The sequence below is a fragment of the Scardinius erythrophthalmus genome (assembly GCF_964197995.2).
Source record: "Scardinius erythrophthalmus genome assembly, chromosome: 3".
NCBI classification, from domain to species: Eukaryota; Metazoa; Chordata; class Actinopteri; order Cypriniformes; family Leuciscidae; genus Scardinius; species Scardinius erythrophthalmus.
The window spans coordinates 25,187,036-25,210,088 of record NC_138223.1 but is presented as its reverse complement, the minus strand read 5'-3'; the positions used below and the strand labels follow the sequence as shown (position 1 = coordinate 25,210,088).

General features: G+C 38.4%; 1 protein-coding gene across 2 annotated transcripts in view; it reads left to right on the top strand.

Moving 5' to 3' along the window:
* dachc (dachshund c) overlaps positions 1 to 23,053 on the top strand; it is a 67,931-nt gene that overhangs the window by 30,345 nt on the left and 14,533 nt on the right. The window contains exons 4-6 of one of the 2 annotated variants that reach the window (XM_081361661.1): positions 17,456 to 17,628; positions 18,328 to 18,463; positions 19,567 to 19,701. In XM_081361661.1, coding sequence (XP_081217787.1) covers positions 17,456 to 17,628; positions 18,328 to 18,463; positions 19,567 to 19,701 — 444 coding nt within the window. Of the gene's footprint in view, positions 1 to 17,455; positions 17,629 to 18,294; positions 18,464 to 19,566; positions 19,702 to 23,053 lie in introns of both variants that reach the window. The other variant, XM_081361660.1, reaches the window with a different exon arrangement.

Sequence of the window (23,053 nt, the reverse complement as noted above, 5' to 3'; positions counted from 1 at the left end):
TTAGAACCTAGTTCAAGGGGGCGCTGTTGAGCCCCCCAGCCACGCCCGGGTCCCAGCTTCAGCCCGGCCCTGATGGCCGTGGGTTCTGACCTGTGTGCAAAGTTTCAAGAGTTTTTGAGCACGTTAAGGACCCCAAAAGCCCCTGAAACCTTGATTAACAATATAAAAGCAATAGTCAAATCCCCCCCTCCCCTCACACACACACAGACACAGAGAGGGAGAGAAAATTCTTCAGAAAATCCACATTCAAACCAAAATATCTCTCTTCCTGTTGGTCAGAGATGGTTCATGTAAATTAGAAAGTTGTCCGTCTTGATGAGAACAATACACATACCAATTTTTGTTGCTGTTGATAAAACTAACACCCCCACTTATGACTAAAGGTGGCGCTACTGAGCCCCTCACCACGCCCGTTTCTGAAACTTTGCACATGTCTACTGGATAATAAATGTGATGTGTCTGTCGAGTTTCATGCAATTTCAAGTATGTTAAGAGTCTCAAAAGCATAAAAAAAGAATATTAAAGTTTGATGCGTTGCCACGGCAACAGTATCTAAGATATCAATAATCCTTTCACAGGTTTACATCTGCCGTGTGTCTACATTGTACACATAAAGTTTGAAGCAAATCTGGTAAAAATAAGACAGTGATTTCAAAGCATTTTAATAGTGATGTACTTCCTGCTGCCTGTTGGTGGCGCTATAACTTTGACTCACAATAGTCACATCTGTGCGATCGGCCTCTTACAACGAACACACTGCTGAAGTTTCATCAAGATCAGTTAATGTATGCAGAAGTTATAACACACTTCCTGTTTCATTTTTTCGCCATAAATTCGTTTCCTCGCCACAGCCAAACCGTTCGAGATATCAAAAATCCGTCCGCAATTTAGCATCCTCAATGTCTTGACTTCATGCACACCGAGTTTGGAGGCGAATCGATGAATTCCCTAGGAGGAGTACATTAAATTCCACAGCATGCGTTTCCAAACAACCCTAAATAGCCGACTTCCTGTTGGGCTGGCGTAAAACTTAGAGCACGAAAGTTGTTCGGCCCGATGAGATCTATATGTGTACCGAGTTTCATATTATTACATGCAAGCGTGTCTGATTTATGGACAAGTGTTCGGATCCCGTTCCAGGGGGCGCTGTCGAGCCCCCCTGCCACGCCCGGGTACCAGCTTCAGTCCGGCCCTGATGGCCGCGGGTTCTGACCTGTGTGCAAAATTTCAAGAGTTTTCGAGCATGTTAAGGGCCCCAAAAGTGGCCGAAAGGTTGACAAAATAATAATAATAATAATAATAATAATAATAATAAATATAGCTGCGAGCAGCGATTACGGGCCCAAGCCGGTGGCACCGCAACCCCGGTGCCTTTAGGGTGGCGGTGCCGCCGGCTTTGGCCCTTTATCGCTGCTCGCAGCTATATATATATATATATATATATATATATATATATATATATATATATATACACATACATATATATATTTATTTATTTATTCATTCATTCATTCATTTTTTTATTTTTTTATTATTATTATTATTTTTTTATTCAGATTTTATGATACACTCAAAATATTCCACAACAAATCCTTTAAATTTAATGTAAAAGTAAAAATGAAAGTAAGCAGTGTTGGGCTCACGTAACCCTCTCATCAGAATCAAAATGTTTCAACATTTGCGATGTATTTGGATGCTAAACTATTCTTTATTATAGGCTTTGTTCTTCACTCGTGTTCCAATATTGATGGAAAAAATCATCCTCTTCACATGCGCAAAAATTTGCTTGGAAACATCACAGTGGAGCGAGGGGTGCTTACTGTGAATGTACGAATTGTACTACTGACTATTTAGAGCAGTGTAATTTTTATATGTTAGGTTGACTATTTTATTATTATATTTTATTAAGGCTATAATGAACAGGCTGCGATGTCAAGATTGTAATGCTGGAGTGTGTGTGTGTGTGTGTGTGTGTGTGTGTGTGTGTGTGTGTGTGTGTGTGTGTGTGTGTGTGTGTGTGTGTGTGTGTGTGTGTGTGTGTGTGTTCATGTTTTTCTATCCCGGTGGGGACTTTAACCTGAATGCACACAGACTCATGGGGACTCGTGTCACAGTGGGGACCTAAATAGAGGTCCCCATGGGTAAACAAGATTATAAATCATACAGAATGAGTTTTTTTGGAAATGTAAAAATGCAGAAAGTTTTATGGGATAGGTAGGTTTAGGGGTAGGGTTAGTGTGAGGAGATAGAATATACAGTTTGTACAGTATAAAAACCATTAAGTCCATGGAGAGTACCCACAAAGATAGTAAACCGTGTGTGTGTGTGTGTGTGTGTGTGTGGCGTGGGCGCGATTGAACAGTAGACACATAAAAACATACTCCATCATTATACAGGACGACATTCAAACTGCAAAGTGTTAACTTATATTTGTGTACAGTTGCAATAAAACACAAAATTGTGCTTTTGTAAAATAATTTCAAGCAATCCACCCCCCGAAAGGCGCTAATTTTAAAATGAAACTAAAATGCTCATGGCTGCACGGGCATTCATAACGGTGCACGTCCACGGCGAGGAACGAGCAGAACAGAGTGAACGTTTTTCAGTTAATTTCTACTTCCATAGGAATTCATTTGAAACGCTCGCTCAACCAATATAAATGTCAGTGCGGAAGAACATATTTTACTTTAGTTTTTAAGTTAGAGATTAAAAAGCCCCCAGCGGTGTCACACGTCAGTTAACCGGTGGTAAAATATTCTCACCGTCACATACCTAGTATATTTATATATAGATATAATAGGCCTACCTGATTTTGAACACAAGAGGGCAGTATAGCACTATGTTTGACTTTATTTATGTATTGTTTAGACTAAACAACCATTCTGGCAGTTTTTAAACTTAAAATTCATTCTTAAATTGAAAAAAAAGAATAAAATGTTTAGTTGTGATGTTTGTATACTTTTATATAGAAATAAATGGTATATAATTACATTTTTAGAAAATTTGAGGCTTTTAGTTTTTCCTTTTTGGACATTACTTTAATCCCTCGCCATAGCAAAACCGTTTGAGATATTTATAATCCGTTCACAATTTAGCATATTTAATGTATTTTCATCATGTTGAAAAAGTTTGGTGGGAATAAAATAAATAGTTTAAGAGGAGTGGCTAAAAATTCATAGGCTGATTTTGCAAAAAAATCCACATTCAGACCAAAATATCTGACTTCCTTTTGCTCTGAGCTAATGAATGTAAATTAGAAAGTTGTCCGGCTTGATGAGAACAATATAAAAATTTTTTTTTTTTACTGTATTTAAAACTAACCCCCCCACTTTTGTCAAAAGCATGTTGAAAGTGACACACTTCCTGCTGCCAGTTGGTGGCGCTATAACTTTGACTCACAATAGTCACATCCATCTGATCGGCCTCTTTCCGCGAACACACTGCTGAAGTTTCATCAAGATCAGTTGATGTATGCAGAAGTTATAACACTTCGTGTCTCTCTTTTCTCGCCATAAATTCGTTTCCTCACCACGGCCAAACCGTTCAAGATATCAAAAATCCGTCCGCAATTTAGCATCCTCAATGTCTTTACTTCATGCTGACTGAGTTTGGAGGTGATTGAATGAATTCTCTAGGAGGAGTACATCACATTCCACAGCAAGCGTTTTCCAAACAACCCATAATAGCTGACTTCCTGTTGGGCTGGCGTGAAACTTGTCAGAAGGAAAGTTGTTCGGCCCGACGAAATCTATATGTGTACCGAGTTTCATATTACTTCATGCAAGCGTGTTTGATATATGGACCAAGTTTTCAGACCCTGTTCAAGAGGGCGCTGTTGAGCCCCCCTGCCACGCCCGTTTCTGAAACTTTTCACATGTCTACTGGCTAATACGTGTTATGTGTCTGTCGAGTTTCATCCAATTTCAAGCATGTTAAGAGTCTCAAACGCATCCGAAAAGAATATTAAAACTTGATGCGTTGCCACGGCAACAGTATCTAAGATATCAATAATCCTTTCACAGGTCTACATCTGCCCTGTGTTTACATTATACACATAAAGTTTGAAGCAAATCGGGTAAAAATAAGACACTGATTTCAAAGCATTTTGAAAGTGACACACTTCCTGCTGCCAGTTGGTGGCGCTATAACTTTGACTCACAATAGTCACATCCATGTGATCGGCCTCTTACAACGAACACACTGCTGAAGTTTCATCAAGATCAATTAATGTATGCAGAAGTTATAACACACTTCCTGTGTCCCATTATTCGCCATAAATTCGTTTCCTCGCCACGGCCAAACCGTTCGAGATATCAAAAATCCGTTCGCAAGAATTCATCCTCAATGTCTTGACTTTATTCTCACCGAGTTTGGTGGCGATCGGATGAAATCCCTAGGAGGAGTATTTCACATTCCATTGTATGCGTTTTCCAAACAACGTATAATAACCGACTTCCTGTTGGGCTTTTGTAAAACTTAGAGCACGAAAGTTGTTCGGCCCGATGAGATCTATATGTGTACTGAGTTTCATATTATTACATGCAAGCGTGTTTGATTTATGGACCAAGTTTTCGGACCCCATTCCAGGGGGCGCTGTCGAGCCCCCCTGCCACGCCCCAGTACCAGCTTCAGCCCGGCCCTGATGGCCGCAGGTTCTGACGTGTGTGCAAAATTTCAAGAGTTTTTGAGCATGTTAAGGGCCCCAAAAGTGGCAAAAAGGCAAAAAAAAAAATAATGAAGAAAAAAAATAAAAAAATAAAAATAAATCCTTACGGAAACAATAGGGCCTTCGCCCTTTCAGGGCTTGGGCCCTAATAATAATAATAATAATAATAAATATAGCTGCGAGCAGCGATTACGGGCCCAAGCCGGTGGCACCGCAACCCCGGTGCCTTTAGGGTGGCGGTGCCGCCGGCTTTGGCCCTTCATCGCTGCTCGCAGCTATATATATATATATATATATATATATATATATATATATATATATATATATATATATACATATATATATATATATATATATATATATATATATATATATATATATATACATACATATATATATTTATTTATTCATTCATTCATTCATTTTTTTTTTTTATTATTATTATTATTATTTTTTTTTTATTATTCAGATTTTATGATACACTCAAAATATTCCACAACAAATCCTTTAAATTTAATGTAAAAGTAAAAATGAAAGTAAGAAGTGTTGGGCTCACGTAACCCTCTCATCAGAATCAAAATGTTTCAACATTTGCGATGTATTTGGATGCTAAACTATTCTTTATTATAGGCTTTGTTCTTCACTCGTGTTCCAATATTGATGGAAAAAATCATCCTCTTCACATGCGCAAAAATTTGCTTGGAAACATCACAGTGGAGCGAGCGGTGCTTACTTTGAATGTACGAATTGTACTACTGACTATTTAGAGCAGTGTAATTTTTATATGTTAGGTTGACTATTTTATTATTATATTTTATTAAGGCTATAATGAACAGGCTGCGATGTCAAGATTGTAATGCTGGAGTGTGTGTGTGTGTGTGTGTGTGTTCATGTTTTTCTATCCCGGTGGGGACTTTAACCTGAATGCACACAGACTCATGGGGACTCGTGTCACAGTGGGGACCTAAATAGAGGTCCCCATGGGTAAACAAGATTATAAATCATACAGAATGAGTTTTTTTGGAAATGTAAAAATGCAGAAAGTTTTATGGGATAGGTAGGTTTAGGGGTAGGGTTAGTGTGAGGAGATAGAATATACAGTTTGTTCAGTATAAAAACCATTAAGTCCATGGAGAGTACCCACAAAGATAGTAAACCGTGTGTGTGTGTGTGTGGCGTGGGCGCGATTGAACAGTAGACACATAAAAACATACTCCGTCATTATACAGGACGACATTCAAACTGCAAAGTGTTAACTTATATTTGTGTACAGTTGCAATAAAACACAAAATTGTGCTTTTGTAAAATAATTTCAAGCAATCCACCCCCCGAAAGGCGCTAATTTTAAAATGAAACTAAAATGCTCATGGCTGCACGGGCATTCATAAGGGTGCGCGTCCACGGCGAGGAACGAGCAGAACAGAGTGAACGTTTTTCAGTTAATTCCTACTTCCATAGGAATTCATTTGAAACACTCGCTCAACCAATATAAATGTCAGTGCGGACGAACATATTTTACTTTCGTTTTTAAGTTAGCGATTAAAAAGCCCCCAGCGGTGTCACACGTCAGTTAACCGGTGGTAAAATATTCTCACCGTCACATACCTAGTATATTTTTATATAGATATAATAGGCCTACCTGATTTTGAACACAAGAGGGCAGTATAGCACTATGTTTGACTTTATTTATGTATTGTTTAGACTAAACAACCATTCTGGCAGTTTTTAAACTTAAAATTCATTCTTAAATTGAAAAAAATAATAAAATGTTTAGTTGTGATGTTTGTATACTTTTATATAGAAATAAATGGTATATAATTACATTTTTAGAAAATTTGAGGCTTTTAGTTTTTCCTTTTTGGACATTACTTTAATCCCTCGCCATAGCAAAACCATTTGAGATATTTATTATCCGTTCACAATTTAGCATATTTAATGTATTTTCATCATGTTGAAAAAGTTTGGTGGGAATAAAATAAATAGTTTAAGAGGAGTGGCTAAAAATTCATAGGCTGATTTTGCAAAAAAATCCACATTCAGACCAAAATATCTGACTTCCTTTTGCTCTGAGCTAATGAATGTAAATTAGAAAGTTGTCCGGCTTGATGAGAACAATATAAAAACATTTTTTTTTTACTGTATTTAAAACTAACCCCCCCACTTTTGTCAAAAGTATGTTGAAAGTGACACACTTCCTGCTGCCAGTTGGTGGCGCTATAACTTTGACTCACAATAGTCACATCCATCTGATCGGCCTCTTACCACGAACACACTGCTGAAGTTTCATCAAGATCAGTTGATGTATGCAGAAGTTATAACACTTTGTGTCTCTCTTTTCTCGCCATAAATTCGTTTCCTCACCACGGCCAAACCGTTCAAGATATCAAAAATCCGTCCGCAATTTAGCATCCTCAATGTCTTTACTTCATGCTGACTGAGTTTGGAGGTGATTGAATGAATTCTCTAGGAGGAGTACATCACATTCCACAGCAAGCGTTTTCCAAACAACCCATAATAGCTGACTTCCTGTTGGGCTGGCGTGAAACTTGACAGAGGGAAAGTTGTTCGGCCCGACGAGATCTATATGTGTACCGAGTTTCATATTAATTCATGCAAGCGTATTTGATATATGGACCAAGTTTTCAGACCCTGTTCAAGAGGGCGCTGTTGAGCCCCCCTGCCACGCCCGTTTCTGAAACTTTTCACATGTCTACTGGCTAATAAGTGTTATGTGTCTGTCGAGTTTCATCCAATTTCAAGCATGTTAAGAGTCTCAAACGCATCCGAAAAGAATATTAAAACTTGATGTGTTGCCACGGCAACAGTATCTAAGATATCAATAATCCTTTCACAGGTCTACATCTGCCCTGTGTTTACATTATACACAGAAAGTTTGAAGCAAATCGGGTAAAATTAAGAGGGTGACTTCAAAGCATTTTGAAAGTGACACACTTCCTGCTGCCAGTTGGTGGCGCTATAACTTTGACTCACAATAGTCACATCCATGTGATCGGCCTCTTACAACGAACACACTGCTGAAGTTTCATCAAGATCAGTTAATGTATGCAGAAGTTATAACACACTTCCTGTGTCCCATTATTCGCCATAAATTCGTTTCCTCGCCACGGCCAAACCGTTCGAGATATCAAAAATCCGTTCGCAAGAATTCATCCTCAATGTCTTGACTTTATTCTCACCGAGTTTGGTGGCGATCGGATAAAATCCCTAGGAGGAGTATTTCACATTCCATTGTATGCGTTTTCCAAACAACGTATAATAACCGACTTCCTGTTGGGCTTTTGTAAAACTTAGAGCACGAAAGTTGTTCGGCCCGATGAGATCGATATGTGTACTGAGTTTCATATTATTACATGCAAGCGTGTTTGATTTATGGACCAAGTTTTCGGACCCCATTCCAGGGGGCGCTGTCGAGCCCCCCTGCCACGCCCCAGTACCAGCTTCAGCCCGGCCCTGATGGCCGCAGGTTCTGACGTGTGTGCAAAATTTCAAGAGTTTTTGAGCATGTTAAGGGCCCCAAAAGTGGGAAAAAGGCAAAAAAAAAAATAATGAAGAAAAAAAAAAAAAATAATCCTTACGGAAACAATAGGGCCTTCGCCCTTTCAGGGCTTGGGCCCTAATAATCCTACCGAAAACAATAGGGCCTTCGCCCTTTCAGGGCTTGGGCCCTAATAATAATAATCCTACCGGAAACAATAGGGCCTTCGCCCTTTCAGGGCTTGGGCCCTATATATATATATATATATATATATATACAGAAGCTTTAATAAAATAGAGTACTTGCCATTATTCTATTATGCAGTGCTTATTTTTCAGAAACTGTGCATTGTAAGCAGATTTAAGCGAGAAAATACCATGAAAATGAGGTTGTGACCTTTCTGTGGGGAAAAAAAGGGAAAACAGAGGCCAGGATGTCACAGCGAGAGGGATAAGTGTGAATAAGATTAGCCAGGTTTTACCCACAGATGCTAATAAGGAAGGGCTTTTTTTATCTTCAGCAATTTAGAGTGAGAATAACCTTGAGTGTGGACTCTTGGTGTGGAATATTAATATAGCTGAAGAGAGCTGAGTGGTGCAGAACCACTCTCTCTTTTCAACTCTCTTTCCTTTAACATTCTAACCATCTTCGAAAGTTCTGTCTCTTTCCATCTACCAGGTTTCGTGGCCTGTGATTTTAATACTGACACAAAGACAGCCTTATCTGGGGAACATATCTGAAAATATCAGTTTCTCATGCCTGTTTTGAACCTGAACCCTCATCCACTGATCATATAATTATTTACATTTGACAAACACAATCTGTTCTCAGAATAGTTCTCTCAGTCTGAGAAATGTGATACGTTTAAACCCTGAGGATTGACGAGATCTGAAAGGATGTGTGGCATGTATGAGTCTGGCCAGACAGATACGGCAGTGTTAGAGCGGAACTCCAGTGGCACTGATCCAGTTGGTGATTGGGGCACTGTTTTTAGCAGCTCCCCCTCTGCCCTGATTACCAGGATATGAGCTCATCTCTGGTTAAATAGAGGTTCTTATAACAGCTGTGCCCCCGAGCAGGAAGTGGAGGGCTCTGGATATAGTCACACCGTCTTGTCAAGGAGGAATTTGGAGAGGATGTGTCTTGTTGACATTAAACTGGTGAAAGATAACATGCAGCTAGTTAGACGTGTACACAATCATAAACTCGCACAGAAGAAGGGATTTATTTTTTATTCTAAGCAGGTTTAGCTGCAGGACACAAATTTTACAGAATAAATGATATTATCAAACTCAGTAAATCATACTAATAACGAATACTACAGAAAAGCAGATGAGCACAGAATATGACGAAAGAAAGCACATTTGTGTTCAGTGCAAATAAACACTGCTGCCTGTGTTTTATTAATAATGTGTAACGAATTGTGTTTTTTTTATTTTTGTATAACTGTTGGTCCATTAAGCCTCATTTAGCGTTTTCTATGTGAGGACAATGCTTAACGTACAATTAAACGCATTGCATTCATATTCTGTGCTCAATTGCTTTTCTGTAGCTTTATTTGTACGGTGTTTTCTGAGTTTGGTCTTTTAATACCACTGTCTTAAACGCGCTGCGTTCATATTCTGTGCTTATCTGTAGTTTGCATTATTAGTATGGTGTTTACTGAGTTTGATAATATCATTTATTTATTTTAATATCAGTCTAATGAATTAAGCCATGTTAGCGTTTCAGAGCGTCCCCGAGGACGCGGGTTTCGTGACATCATCGCGTACAATAGAAGTCCCATTTCATTGGCTAGGCGCCAACCAATAAAACGGCTCCTTTGAACACATTTAACAGATTTTTGCACATTTGTGACTACTTGTCTGCAGCTTCAGATTCAGAATACAGGTTTGTGACTATTGTCTGCGAGTGCAAATTTTACAGGTTTCCACATTGGAGCTGTGAGTGTCAATGTTCACATACAAGTACGAATATTTATTGTACAAGTTCTCAAATTCACATCTACGTGCTCTCGAGTTTTGCTACTCTTTTACCTTCATAATACACTACCAAAATTGTTTAAAAGCAAAGATGTCCTTAAAGTCCACACTGAAATGTATAATATATTTAAAATACCAATATTTATTAATATTAATTTTATTAATGGTAATTTATTAAAAACTCAAGATGATTGTCTTCATAACTTGAGTATTTGGTCTCTTGAGTTTTGATTTTAGTTATTTTTTCACTTTCATTAGCCAATAATTCAACATGCAAAACATATTTATGTTTTATTTTTGAAGAAGAAGAAGAACAAGAATATGTCACGCAACCTGTCTTTAGCATCTTTGGCCACCTTCTACAATGTGACAGCTGATTGGACACATGGCCTTTGACATTATCAAGAAAGTGTCCTCCACCACTTTTAAGTTAGATAATAATACCCGTCCATTCTTAAAACTGCTTGTTCTATAGGGTCGCGATGATGCTGGATCTGTCCCAGAGTTTTGTGCCATGGGCAAGAAAACACCCTGGATACATGGCCTGTCCCTCACAGGGCAAACACAGACATTCACATTCACGCCTACAGACAATTTAATGTCAGTTCACCAGAGAACCCATACCAACACATGGGAGAACATGCAGACTCCACATAGAACACATCCTGGATCGGCTGGGTCGCAAATCAGGGGCCTTCTTGCTGTGGGGCGACAATTCTACCCTCTGTGCCACCTTGCCACCACTAAATAATAAATAAACCTATTAATTCTATGCATAATATTTACAAATATATAGTTTATATCAGTTATTTACTGTCCTTAACCTTAAGAAAAGAAAAGAAAAAGGAGAAGAGAAGATAAGATAAGAGAAGAGAAGAGAAGAGAAGAGAAGAGAAGAGAAGAGAAGAGAAGAGAAGAGAAGAGAAGAGAAGAGAAGAGAAGAGAAGAGAAGAGAAGAGAAGAGAAGAGAAGAGAAGAGAAGAGAAGAGACGAGAAGAGAAGAGAAGAGAAGAGGAGGTTGAAAAGAGAACGAGTATGTCATGGTTTCCAGGGCTGCAATTCCACAAGCACATCCACATGTCCATTAGAGCCTGTCTATCCTTCTCATGGGATAGAGCTGACAGATAAGCCGAACTTCCCCAAAAATTGTAATAGAAAAGAAATGGGATTCCTGCAGAGCATAATCAGGAAAAAATTGGACGATAAAAGAAGAGCAGTTAATGAAGTGGAACATTTTCTCATTTTTCCTTTTAATTCCTATAACATAATTTTAGAATCAGCATAGAAATGAAATATGAATAAAGAAAATTCTCAAAGGAGTCACTGAACAGAAGATGACATCACTGGAGTAGTGTGAACTTTCCTCTAAAACTCTCCACTGATATGAAGTCATTTTTATGTTGAGCCAAAATGGATGACACTAGAAAAAAGATGACTGGTTGAACTGAGACACCCAGAAGCCAGAGGAAGTCCGTAACAAATGTAGCATTGTATCTATAATTACACCAGTATTATAGAAAATAACCAATAGCGATCAAATGATTGCATGAAGTGCATAAGGAACTTAAACTTTGATGTGCTCTATGAGATCAGGACCAAAGCCATGTCTCATCTCCAACTGAGCTGTAGGGATAAAAGAATGGTGCACTTTACAGGCCCATAGGTTCATGTGTCACGAAAATGTTTTATCCATTATTGCAAAATGCATGATGTAGTATTTACCATAATCTTGACTCAAGAGGGATGTATTGTCACCTCTAATAAAACTTGTTTTAGGGCACTTGGGGATGAAATTAGGGTTGCTTTTCAAATCAAGCTGTCTATGGAATATAGTGACCTTTTGAAAAAAGAAGTGAAGCATGAGACAAACACAATGTGAGAAGACTCTGCTATACTCTGAGTGAGCACTTTTTATAATTAGAGCCATAGACATTGGTGTGGGAGCAAAAGAGACCCATGTTGAGTTGAATTGAGTTGTTGGGCCACCTTGAAGAAAGAAAACATTTAAAAGATTTGCTAAAGTACAGAATGTTTGGTCCTGCGCAACTTTAAAGGTGTGTGTAATTTCTGTACAAAATCAGAGCTAGTGATTCCTGCCATACACTTAGGCCATTGGTTGAGCTTATGTTGTTAGGTTCGTGACCAAGAGATCACTGCTTGACTTGACATGGTCCTGTTAGCCCCTGCTGGCAGATGGGTCAATAACATAATGGTCTTTTTCTGTTTCTGTTATATCATATACTTCATATTTCTTTTTCTTTCTTTTTTTGGCAATATTCCCACACATACAATTAAGACTACATTTGAAATGCACTACTGATTTTTTAATGTGTGTGTGTGTGTGTGTGTGTGTGTGTGTGTGTGTGTGTGTGTGTGTGTGTGTGTGTGTGTGTGTGTGTGTGTGTGTGTGTGTGTGTGTGTGTGTGTGTGTGTAAAAGTCTTTACTGTCACTTCAATGTAATGCATCCTTGCTGAATAAAAGTATTAATGTTTTAAAAAAAAGGAAAAGAAAAAGTCATTGTCCATATTAACATTGACTCACATTGTCTACATAATATGTATGCTTTGGCAGTGTTTTTTTTTTTTTTTTTTTTTTTTTTTAGTCTGTGTGTATTTGTTTTGGTGCACATGTGTCGTTAGGTTTTTTCACAGACTCTAGGTGTGTATGTTTTTGATTACATGCAGCAGATGCCCGATGCTCATTGTAAACACAAGTAATCACAAGCAGCTGGTCAGGACGACTGCTTCTCTGAGTCTCTGTGTGGCTGTGGGTGGCAAAAGTGTGTGTGTGTGTGTGTGTGTGTGTGTGTGTGTGTGTGTGTGTGTGTGTGTGTGTGTGTGTGTGTGTGTGTGTGTGTGTGTGTGAGTGATGTTCTCTAGAGCACTGGAAGCTATGGAAAATGGAAGTGTCGGAGAACGTATATTTCAACAAACTGCCAGTTTTGTTCCAAGCAAATCTAACAATTCTTTATTAAGAATTCATTTTGAGCTCAGATTTATTTCTTGTCTCAGCAATAGAAAAAAAAGATCATCTCTGTTTTTGCAGCCAAATACTGAAGATTACATCCTCCTAGATTTTTTCATCTGCGCATCAAAATATCTTGCACCTTCATTAACTTTTCCCGAGACAAGCCCCAAAAACCCTTCAAGGGCCTCACCATTGCTTGTTTTGTGATTATTTCCATAAGGGAAGTAACTCAACAGTAAGCACATGGAGGCATCATTAATTTCATCTTAAGGAGAAACGAGACTTCCGGTTTTCCATAATACCCTCCCCCAACCCCTGCTGACGGGAATGTGGAAATTACTCCACGGTGTCTAACCACTACAAAGACCAGAGCTAAACGCACAGACTAAACACCTAGACCACAGCTGCTTACTGGCAGCCGCACCTTCGTCTGGGAAATAGAAAGCTTGCCTATCGCTACTGTTTTATATCCGACTGTCAGGCTAGAACACGTTTAATGCCTTTATTGGGGAAAGAGAGAAAACAAATAGTCTTATCTTAGATTAATAATTCATTGGAGATGTTGTAGTGTGTGAGAAAAAGAAGTGTACACTGGGATTGATGCTATCAGGCCAACAAATGCTTCTCAGAAGTTGGCGTCTCTTCCTCTCACACACACCTGCCGGTGGTCTCTGTCTCAGGGGAGGTTGGTCTGAGGAAAAGGGAACTGCTGTGTTACCTGCAGGGGGTTACAGAACATGCCATGAGCAGAAACATTTATGACTGACATTAAAGTAGCTATAAAGAGGAAGGGGGTTCCAGTAGCACTGGGAAAATGGGAAGCATTGTTTCTGTGTAGTTAATTTAACTTTTAAAGGGATAGTTCACTTTGAAATAAAATTTTGGTATGTTTTAGCTTACCTCAAGGGCATCCAAGATGTAGGTGTCTTTTTTTCCGCAGTAGTTTCAATTTTGATATTTTTAGGTCAAACCGTTCTTGTCTGTCAGTCATATAATGCAGGTCTATGGTCACTGTCTCAAAGAGCATGCACAGAGTCCAAATTAAAACAATTCCCCATCGTCCAAATTAAACAATTCCCCATCGTAAGTACACATTGATGGCCTAAGACACGAAACGAGCGGTTTGTGTGAGAAAACGAACAGTATTTATATCGTTGTTACCTCTTGAACACAGCCGCGTCCAAGTGATCTGAGGGTGCGGGCGGGTATAGATATATACACTAGATGTCGCCTTCGCTACTGCAGTTCATTGGAACGAAACCGTAGCCAAGGCGACATCTTTGAGACAGTGACCGTATACCTGCATTATATGACTGACAGACAAGAACGGTTCGGCCTAAAAATATCAAAATTGAAACTACTGCGGAAAAAAAGACACCTACATCTTGGATGCCCTTGAGGTAAGCTAAAACATACCAAAATTTTATTTCAAAGTGAACTATCCCTTTAAAAGTAGTTTTTATTAGTATTTTGCATAAGCAAAAGCACAAAAAATATTTAAACAATAGTTGCTGTTTCGGAAAAGGAGAGGATTGTAAAGTAATTGTATGGAATATAAAAATGCCTTGACATAATTTGCCACTTTCTAAGAAAAGTGTACAAAATAAGGCCAAAACCTTTTACATTTTAAAAATAATTGTTTTCTTTGTTAAAAAATATATGACCAAAAGAGGGCTGCAAATTTATCCTATGAATACTATGAACTCAAAAAGGGTTATCTAGTACCAAATGTTAGTTCATAGTTATTAATAAACTTATATTTGCCATAAATAAAGAAAAAAGTTTGATAATGTTTCTTTAACTTGGGTCACTAAATTCAGTTCAAAACATAATTAAGATAAAAAAATAAGAAAATTGAGCTTATTGTGTTTGTGCCATAATGCCAACGCAAAATGTTTTATGGGTGTCACAATTAACAATGTAAAGTTTTTATTTGTATTGGGCGAAAATCATACAGTAACAGGGTTGCATGCAAAGTGTGGGTCTTGCCCACTCTTGAGTTCAGTACTCACTTCTGATGTAGGACAGGCCAGAATTACTAATCATTTAACTCTCTGCTTTTCATAAGGTTGATTGTATAGTTTATTTAGCACTCTGTATCTGTTCGGTCTCACAACCCATAAAAAAGCATGGTATTTTAAGTAAGAAGAAGGCACCAGGGTGTACTATATTCATGGACTGTGCCATTATCATAAAGATGTAAAGACGTTGTTTAAGCAGATTCCTTATTCAGCTCAAACAATATCATGTGATAATCAGCATGTAAAAATCTTCACACTTCATTCTAGCAGCAGGCTACATTGTATATTTTTTGTTGCTGTTTCTCATTTGAATCTTTTCCAGGTGTTGTGTTGTTTTGTTGCTCTCCATGACATTTTACGCAACAGTTTTGTGCCCAAATTTGTACCAAGATCCCTGTTGTGTTTGGATTTATCCAGCAGAGTACTTGGCTCCTTCCCAGCCCTGTCATTAGACTTCTTTTGTTTCCTTTCCTCAGCGTTCAGCCTGTTTTGTTTCTCCTTTTTTATTAAATGCTAAATATTTATACAATTTGCAACTTCCTGTCAAAACCATTGACACTCCCACAATAGCTCGGGCTCAAGCGCACAATGGCAACTGCTGCGGGGGGATATTTTAAAATGGCGCGTCTCCAATTTCTTTTAGCCCTGGGATCTTTTGTTTTAGGTAAATAAAGATTGAAAGCTCTTCGCGAGTGATATCGGCCACCATGTGTTTCAGAAACGGGCCTCAGTGGCACTGTGGTGTTAGCAGACGCTAGCGGATCACATTGTTATTCTTTTTGCAACAGAAGCTGAGACGTCGGCCCCTTGAGATACGGATGAAGGGTGACGGATGTTGATGCATTTGGCCGAGTTCCAGTCTCATTCAAAAGTGTCTTTTTGGATGGGGAGGGGGTTTAGTGTTTCCTTGCCACTTTGGCCCTTTCCCGAATGTGCTTAGAAGGCCAGATATTGCTCCTATCAGCATTTTCTAGCATAATATGGCAGTTTAAATTCCACTTGAAAAGGCGAATGTGCGGATGGCACTGTCGTTTTATCTTTAAGAATATTAGTGATGGCCTACGGAGAAAAACGGAGCAGCTTGCATGTTCTTGGCATGTGCTTGCGCTTGGCTCAGATCCCCCTTCCATCCATACATCAATCCCTTCAACACTCAATTGCTTTCTTTGATCACCCTTTCACTTCCTTTCTGTCGCCCGATCGCCGTGACTGATTTGCGTGTCATCTGTTTTTTTTTTTTTTTATCCGTCCTGTTCCCTCTCTCTCCGTTTCTGAGTAAAAATGTCATGACGACAGGGAGGGGGACTCGGGTGGAACTTTCATTTGTAAGTCTCTGTGGCTGAGAGGCGACCTCTGACCCCTTAGAGCTGCCTGGTATTTGGCTGAAAAGCAGAGGGTCTTGAAAACTATCGCCTCCAAAGGGCTCATCATCTCCTGGCCTTCCTTTTCATCATCTCCCGGCCACGGCTCCGCTACTACCGCGGGTATCAACCCAAGTGAATCCATTACCACGAGGCCAACACAGTTCAGGAGCGTCTCTTAAGGCGACTGATGGGAAATGAAAAAGTCTTTGAGAGAAACTGCCGAAATGTCCTCTCTCTCTCTTTCATCCTTAACTTTCAAAGTGGCGGTGGAGTACAGGCGGCCGTAGAGTGGCTGACTGTAACCTTATGCCCTGACCTGTTCAGTTGTGAGAGGATCCATTTCCTTTTTCTGCTGTTATTCCTCTCTGGAGAATATCCGCTCACATTCCTATAAAGCATAACACTGTTAGAGTGCTGCGAGGGATTGGATCAGCACACTAAAACAAGCAAAACACCGGTCACACAGCAGGCGTATGTGCTGAAGTCTTGCTGTCACGTAGCTTGTCGTTCTACAAATAGAGTGTGTGGTCTAATTTATCATGGGGTTGTTATGTATGAAGACGTTTGCAGCAGTCTGAGAAGCAGCTAATTGGTTTGAGGTGCAGACTCCAGCAGCTCTAGTTATACTTGTAGACATGCTGTGCCATAATGGCATGTCTTTAAAAAGAGCTCAAACAAAGCAGAAACTGATTTCATAACGTCAAGCATCATAATTTGAAACTATTTACATCTTTTCCCATTCAGTGTGATGAGTGTTTCTTAATATTCTCAAATTGTCAGTACAGCATGTTATTTTAATGAGGTTGCTTTTTTGAATGCAATTTTTTGTAAGTTTTAATGCATTGCAATAGAGCGTTAATGCAGAAATATGTACTGTTTTGGGTGATTAATGAGCATTTATTGTTATGTTTCTTTCCAGATGGAATGATTTTGTGTGTTTCAATGCTTTTCTGTACAGGTTTGGAACTGCCATTCATGATGATGCCACATCCCTTGATTCCAGTCAGTCTGCCTCCTGCCTCGGTCACCATGGCGATGAACCAGATGAACCATCTCAACACCATTGCCAATATGGCAGCTGCTGCTCAGGTCAAGTGTGTCCCGTCCAGAATGATGACGTCAGTTATAAAGGTACAAGGACGCAAATTATGCATATGGTTCCTAAGATGATTTAAAGGGATAGTTCGCTCAAAAATGAAATCTACACATGCTCATGTCATTCCAAACCCATAAGATTTTTGTTTATCTTCGATATTTTTCATGAAAGCTGAGAGATTCTGTCCATTCACTGAAAGTACATTCCACTTAAAAGTTCAAGCTTCAAAAATGTCATTAAGACATTTTAACAGTAATCCGTATGAATCAAGCAGTTTAATCTTGACGGTTGCTTTATATGATGAACAAATTTCTTTTATTCACAAATATACAATATATAGAGCACATCAAATATGATAAACAACACCTAAACCATACGTGCTTGACGACTAACCTCACTGGTTATTGTGGAAATTCAAACGTGCTTGCACGAAACACAAGAACAAACCATGCGAATTAATTTTTTCTATGGAACAGTTTTTTTTTTTTTTTGTGTGTGTCGTGAAGTTGTATAAACTACTTTTGTGTCCGTTCTGGAGCTTATATGTAAAAATTATATGAAAAAGATCAATGTGAAGCTCTCTTTTAAAAATTATTATTATTATTATTTTTTATCCCTTTGACTGTAACTTTTAATGTCACAACTGAGAAAATTCTTCTGAAATGATTAAGCATTTATTATGGTTTTATAAAACATTACAGATTATGGGGACTAATGTGTGTGTTCACGATCAGGAGCGAGTTCCAGACAGCCCGTCTCCCGTCCCCTCTCTGGACGATGGCCGCAGGTCAGTTAGCCACTTATCCTCCAGACAGAGCAGCAGCGTGTCCAGCTCTCCTGCCCACACAGAGAGCTCTTCTGACCGGCCACGTACGTCTTCCCCACCACATAAAAGTCATTTCTTTTCTTTTGTCGTTTTATTCCTCAGTGTCTTTTTCTAAAGTCTACATTGCATATAAACTCAAGATTTTAGTTGTCATCGGTGTCATGTTTGCTGTAATATTACGTATACTTTTACGTTTTTATTTCTCTCTGTATTCTGTCGTATGGCTAAAACCAAACATGCTAATTTAGCACCACTGAGTTTGGTCCCTGAGCACTTAGCACTATGCTCTTACCATAATGTGAAACTGAACATATAACCTTACAAATGTGCTTTTAGAATTAAGAATAAGGTGATATCACAGAATCTACTAAAAGCAAAGCCATCAGTGCTGTTCATGTGCATTGCTTTAACCGGAACTAAAATTATGCAATTACAGATAATGCTGTCTACTTTTTTCAGTCTATCATCAGACGCATTAAAAATCTTACCCAAGATATCAGATATCAGTGGTATGATATAATTTGGGACAGAATATGTGTTTTAAATCCTATTTTTGAAAAAAACTGAGGTTCAAGCTTTTGAAATTGCTTCTATACTATTATTTAGTTGCCTTCTTGTTACAAAGCTTGTTCAGGACAAGATATACTTAATGTTCACATCTTGGATATAAGTGAACCTTTCATTATTGAATTAAAACATCATACACTACATTTAGGGTTGGTAAGATATTTTAATGTTTTTGAAAGAAGTTGTATGCAGATGCTGACTAAGGCTGCATTTATTTGACCAAAGATACAGTGAAAACTGTTTAATATATTTTAAAAAGTAAGTTATTCCTGTGATGTCAATCATTACTCCAGTCTTCAGTGTCACATAATCCTTCAGAAATCATTCAGATATGCTGATTTGGTGCTCAGGAAACATTTCTTATTATAAATTTGGGAAAAAAGTTTAATATTTTGAACATTAAAATGTCTTAACTGTCACTGTCGATCAATGTAATGTGACCTTGCTGAATAAAAGTATTAATTTCTAACTAAATTGTATATTTTATACCTACTATATAAGAACATTGGGCTTTAAGGATCAGTCTTTGTATTTATGTCCTTTGTAAAAATCTGTTTATATGCCCCTCCTTTCCCTTTAGATTTACATCAGAATGGTTTTTCTCTTGGCCATGCCTTGTTAGGCCTGTCTCCAAGTGCACCACCAGGACCAAAAGAGGGGGATCTGGCAACCCATGACACAGGCCATGAAACAAAGAGGCCTTCTACAGAAAAAGGTTAGATGATAATAGTGTATTCTGTGTTGAATAGCATTTGCAAGGGAAAGCCATTCTACGAGATACTGTATTTAAAATACACTTAAATTAAATAATATCAAGACGTAACTACACTTAGCCTACGTAGTTTCCATGTTTTCAAACATTATCTTTTGCCTTTCTAAAAAAACAAAAAAACACATAGTTAATGTGGCTTGTATAAGCTGTTTATTTTAAAAATAAATGATTGATCCATATTTATGCATTAGGAAATAATTACTTAGGTGCATTCTGTCTAATACTGGTGAACAACTTAGGTTATCACATTGTTTAATCAGTAAAAAAGTGCTTATCTCAGATGCAAAAACAAATTCATTACTGTGCAGTTCAACAAGGTCAAAAAGTTTAGCAATGACTGCACTTTTACCATTCTTCTAATGCTATAAAAAAACACGTTTTGAATTACATAAAAAAAAAGGTCATGGAAAAAGCAAGCATTTTTCCTAAACATTTGAAATATTTTTCCTTCAGCTTAGCAGATCATTTATCAGCAATGGTTTAGATTGACTGCAGGAAATGATTGCTGATCCCGCTGATGTGTCACTTAATACTCAGCACATTTCCTTTCTGTTCATACATGAGTCTTGATGTGCGTATTCTGAGAAATCAATGAATACTCTCATTTACAATTCTGTGAAAATTATCCGTAGAGGTAGAAATGACACGATAGTGGGGCTGAATTAGTTAGCGATTTGCAGACCGTGAAGTAATGAGCAAGACCCCCCCTCCCGCCCTCGCCTCCTTTCTACCAACTCCCTTACCCTGGCCCTCCTGGAGGTGTAATTTTCCTAATAACCTCCCAGAACCCTTGTTTGGTTTCTGCGTTTGAAGGCTTTCATTAGGCTAATGAGGACTTTGCAAGGACGAGTAGTCAGCACAATTTCCTCATTGTGCCGAGGAGAAAAAGACAGTGCACCCGAAATCGGAAAAGGGGGCTTTAGTGTGACTGAATACGGCCTGTCGAGATTTGATAAAATCGTGGAGTTCACACAGGTGTTAAAACCTCAAATTTCAAAGGATTTTACCACTGATACCACTACATCAAACGTGGTGACATTGATGATGAGGTATACTGTGACTAGAGAGGATTATACTGTATACAGTACCGTTCAAAACTTTGGGGTCAATATGATTTTTTTTTTGTTGTTGTTGTTGTTGTGTGTGTGTGTGTGTGTGTGTGTGTGTGTGTGTGTGTGTGTGTGTGTGTGTGTGTGTGTGAGAGAGAGAGATAAATTAATACTTTTATTCAGCAAGAATGCACTGATCAAAAGTGATAGTAAAGACTATTTATAGAGATAGGAATAGACTATTCAATTTAAAATAAATGCTGTTTTGTTTTGAACATTCTATTCACCAAAGAATATTATGGTTTCTACAAAAATATTAAAGGGTTAGTTCACCCAAAATTTTTATTTCTGTCATTAATTACTCATGTCGTTCCAAACCCGTAAGACCTTCGTTCAGCTTTGGAACACAAATGAAGATACTTTTAAAGAAATTCGAGAGCTTTCTGTCCCCCCTATATGCAGGAACATTATTACCAGAAAGGTAGTGAAGATAAAATAGTCCATGTCACTACAGTGGTTCAACCTTAACCCTCTGAGGTCTGAGCTGTTTTCTGGGCCCTGGAGGTGTTCTGACATGCTCTGACATTTCTGGTTATTTCTGTTACTTGTGACATTTTCATGGCTAAAGTCTAATTACACTGTATTCAGCACAAACTCTGCTACAATAATATATCAACAGCATGTATGTAAAAGTTTGTAGTTTTGAGATAATGACATTTATGCGTGGTTTGTGAAAATACAAAAAAAAATTCTCACTGAAATAAGGTCATGAAACCCATACTGATTATTTCTTCACAAGACTTTTGAAAATTGTATGGCATAGCCTAGAATATTTGCTCTAAAACTATGTGAAAATCACCCTGACTGCTCATTCAGAGAAGACAATATATTGATTTAAAAATTTTACGACGTGTTTTGTGTGAGACAGCTCTATGCGGGAGCTCATTAATATGTAAGCTTTTCTCACCTGAGAAAGACAAAGACACTCCCCTAACGGCCCTATTAGGAGCTATCAGGCCCCTATCATTCTGAGCAACCTTGCACAATACTGTAAATGAGGAGATTTAAAAAAGAATGGCTTTTAGATTGTTTGGATTTATTTACACAACATAATCCAAATAGACACAACAAATGGCAAAAAAGCACTTATTGAAAGACAGAGACCTTTGTGCCATTCCTAAAAACATTGTACATACCTTTCATTTCTGAGGTAGCCTAAATCCAATGTAAGCTCAGGCGCACCTTTCAAACTCGACGAAAAGTGAAGTGAAGTGTTTTGGTGTTTTGTTGTTGAGGTAACGAGCGCGTTCGCGTTCCATGTGGAGATTTGCATGTGAATATCTTTTGCACGAGTGGGCGTGGCCAAATTAACTGTAATGAGCAAGCGATTGAGAAGCTGGACATCGTGTTGGTTTTATACAAATCACTTAAACAGAAAATATTTGTTTTCGTTTTGAACCTGATCATTTAAAAGTACACACTTAAATGTTTATAAAGGTGTATGGCTCATAAATGTGTGACAAGTATTCGCTGAGTTTTGTTTCAGTTTATAGACATGCTCAAGAAAAAAAAGTTCACAGCGACGGAGAGGCAGAACGCACACCCTGTTTATTTTCTTTATTTTACAAAAGCACAATGTTTTGATTTGATTGTAAGTGGACACATACAAAAGTAGAAATATCACAGATTCTTTTTTTATATTTCTTTTTTCTGTATGACCATTAATGACGGAGAAATTTAAAGGAGAACTCGGCAACTCTAGCGAATTCTAGTCACTTCTTCGCTGATTTTCCCTTTTGTTGTCGCATGTTTTCCCCACGAGCTCCCCCTACAGCTGTGGTGGGGCGTATATTTCACAACACGATCGTAAAAAACTCACTTGCGGCGGCCTCCTCCCCCTCTCTACCGCTGCTCATGTGCGTTTGTTTTGATCGGAGCAAGCCAACTGTATCGTGTGGAGCTTTGTCTACCGAGGTGGGTAATCTGGTAATACATCATACATGCGTGTGTGTTTATGTCGAATTGCCGTAAAGCAATTAGTGTTTCGCGCTCGTTCTCGTTCTCATTCTCGCTTCTCACGAGACTTCCAATTTCTATCTTGCCGGGACGGTAGTCTCCAAGTTGCAAGGTTGGTTTTCCGCCTGGGAACGCTGGGGGGAGCGGGGAAAGTCACCAATATCACCAGAACAGGTTGTTTAACCATCCAAATGATTTCTAGACAGTTTTATTAAGTTAAAAAAGTTACC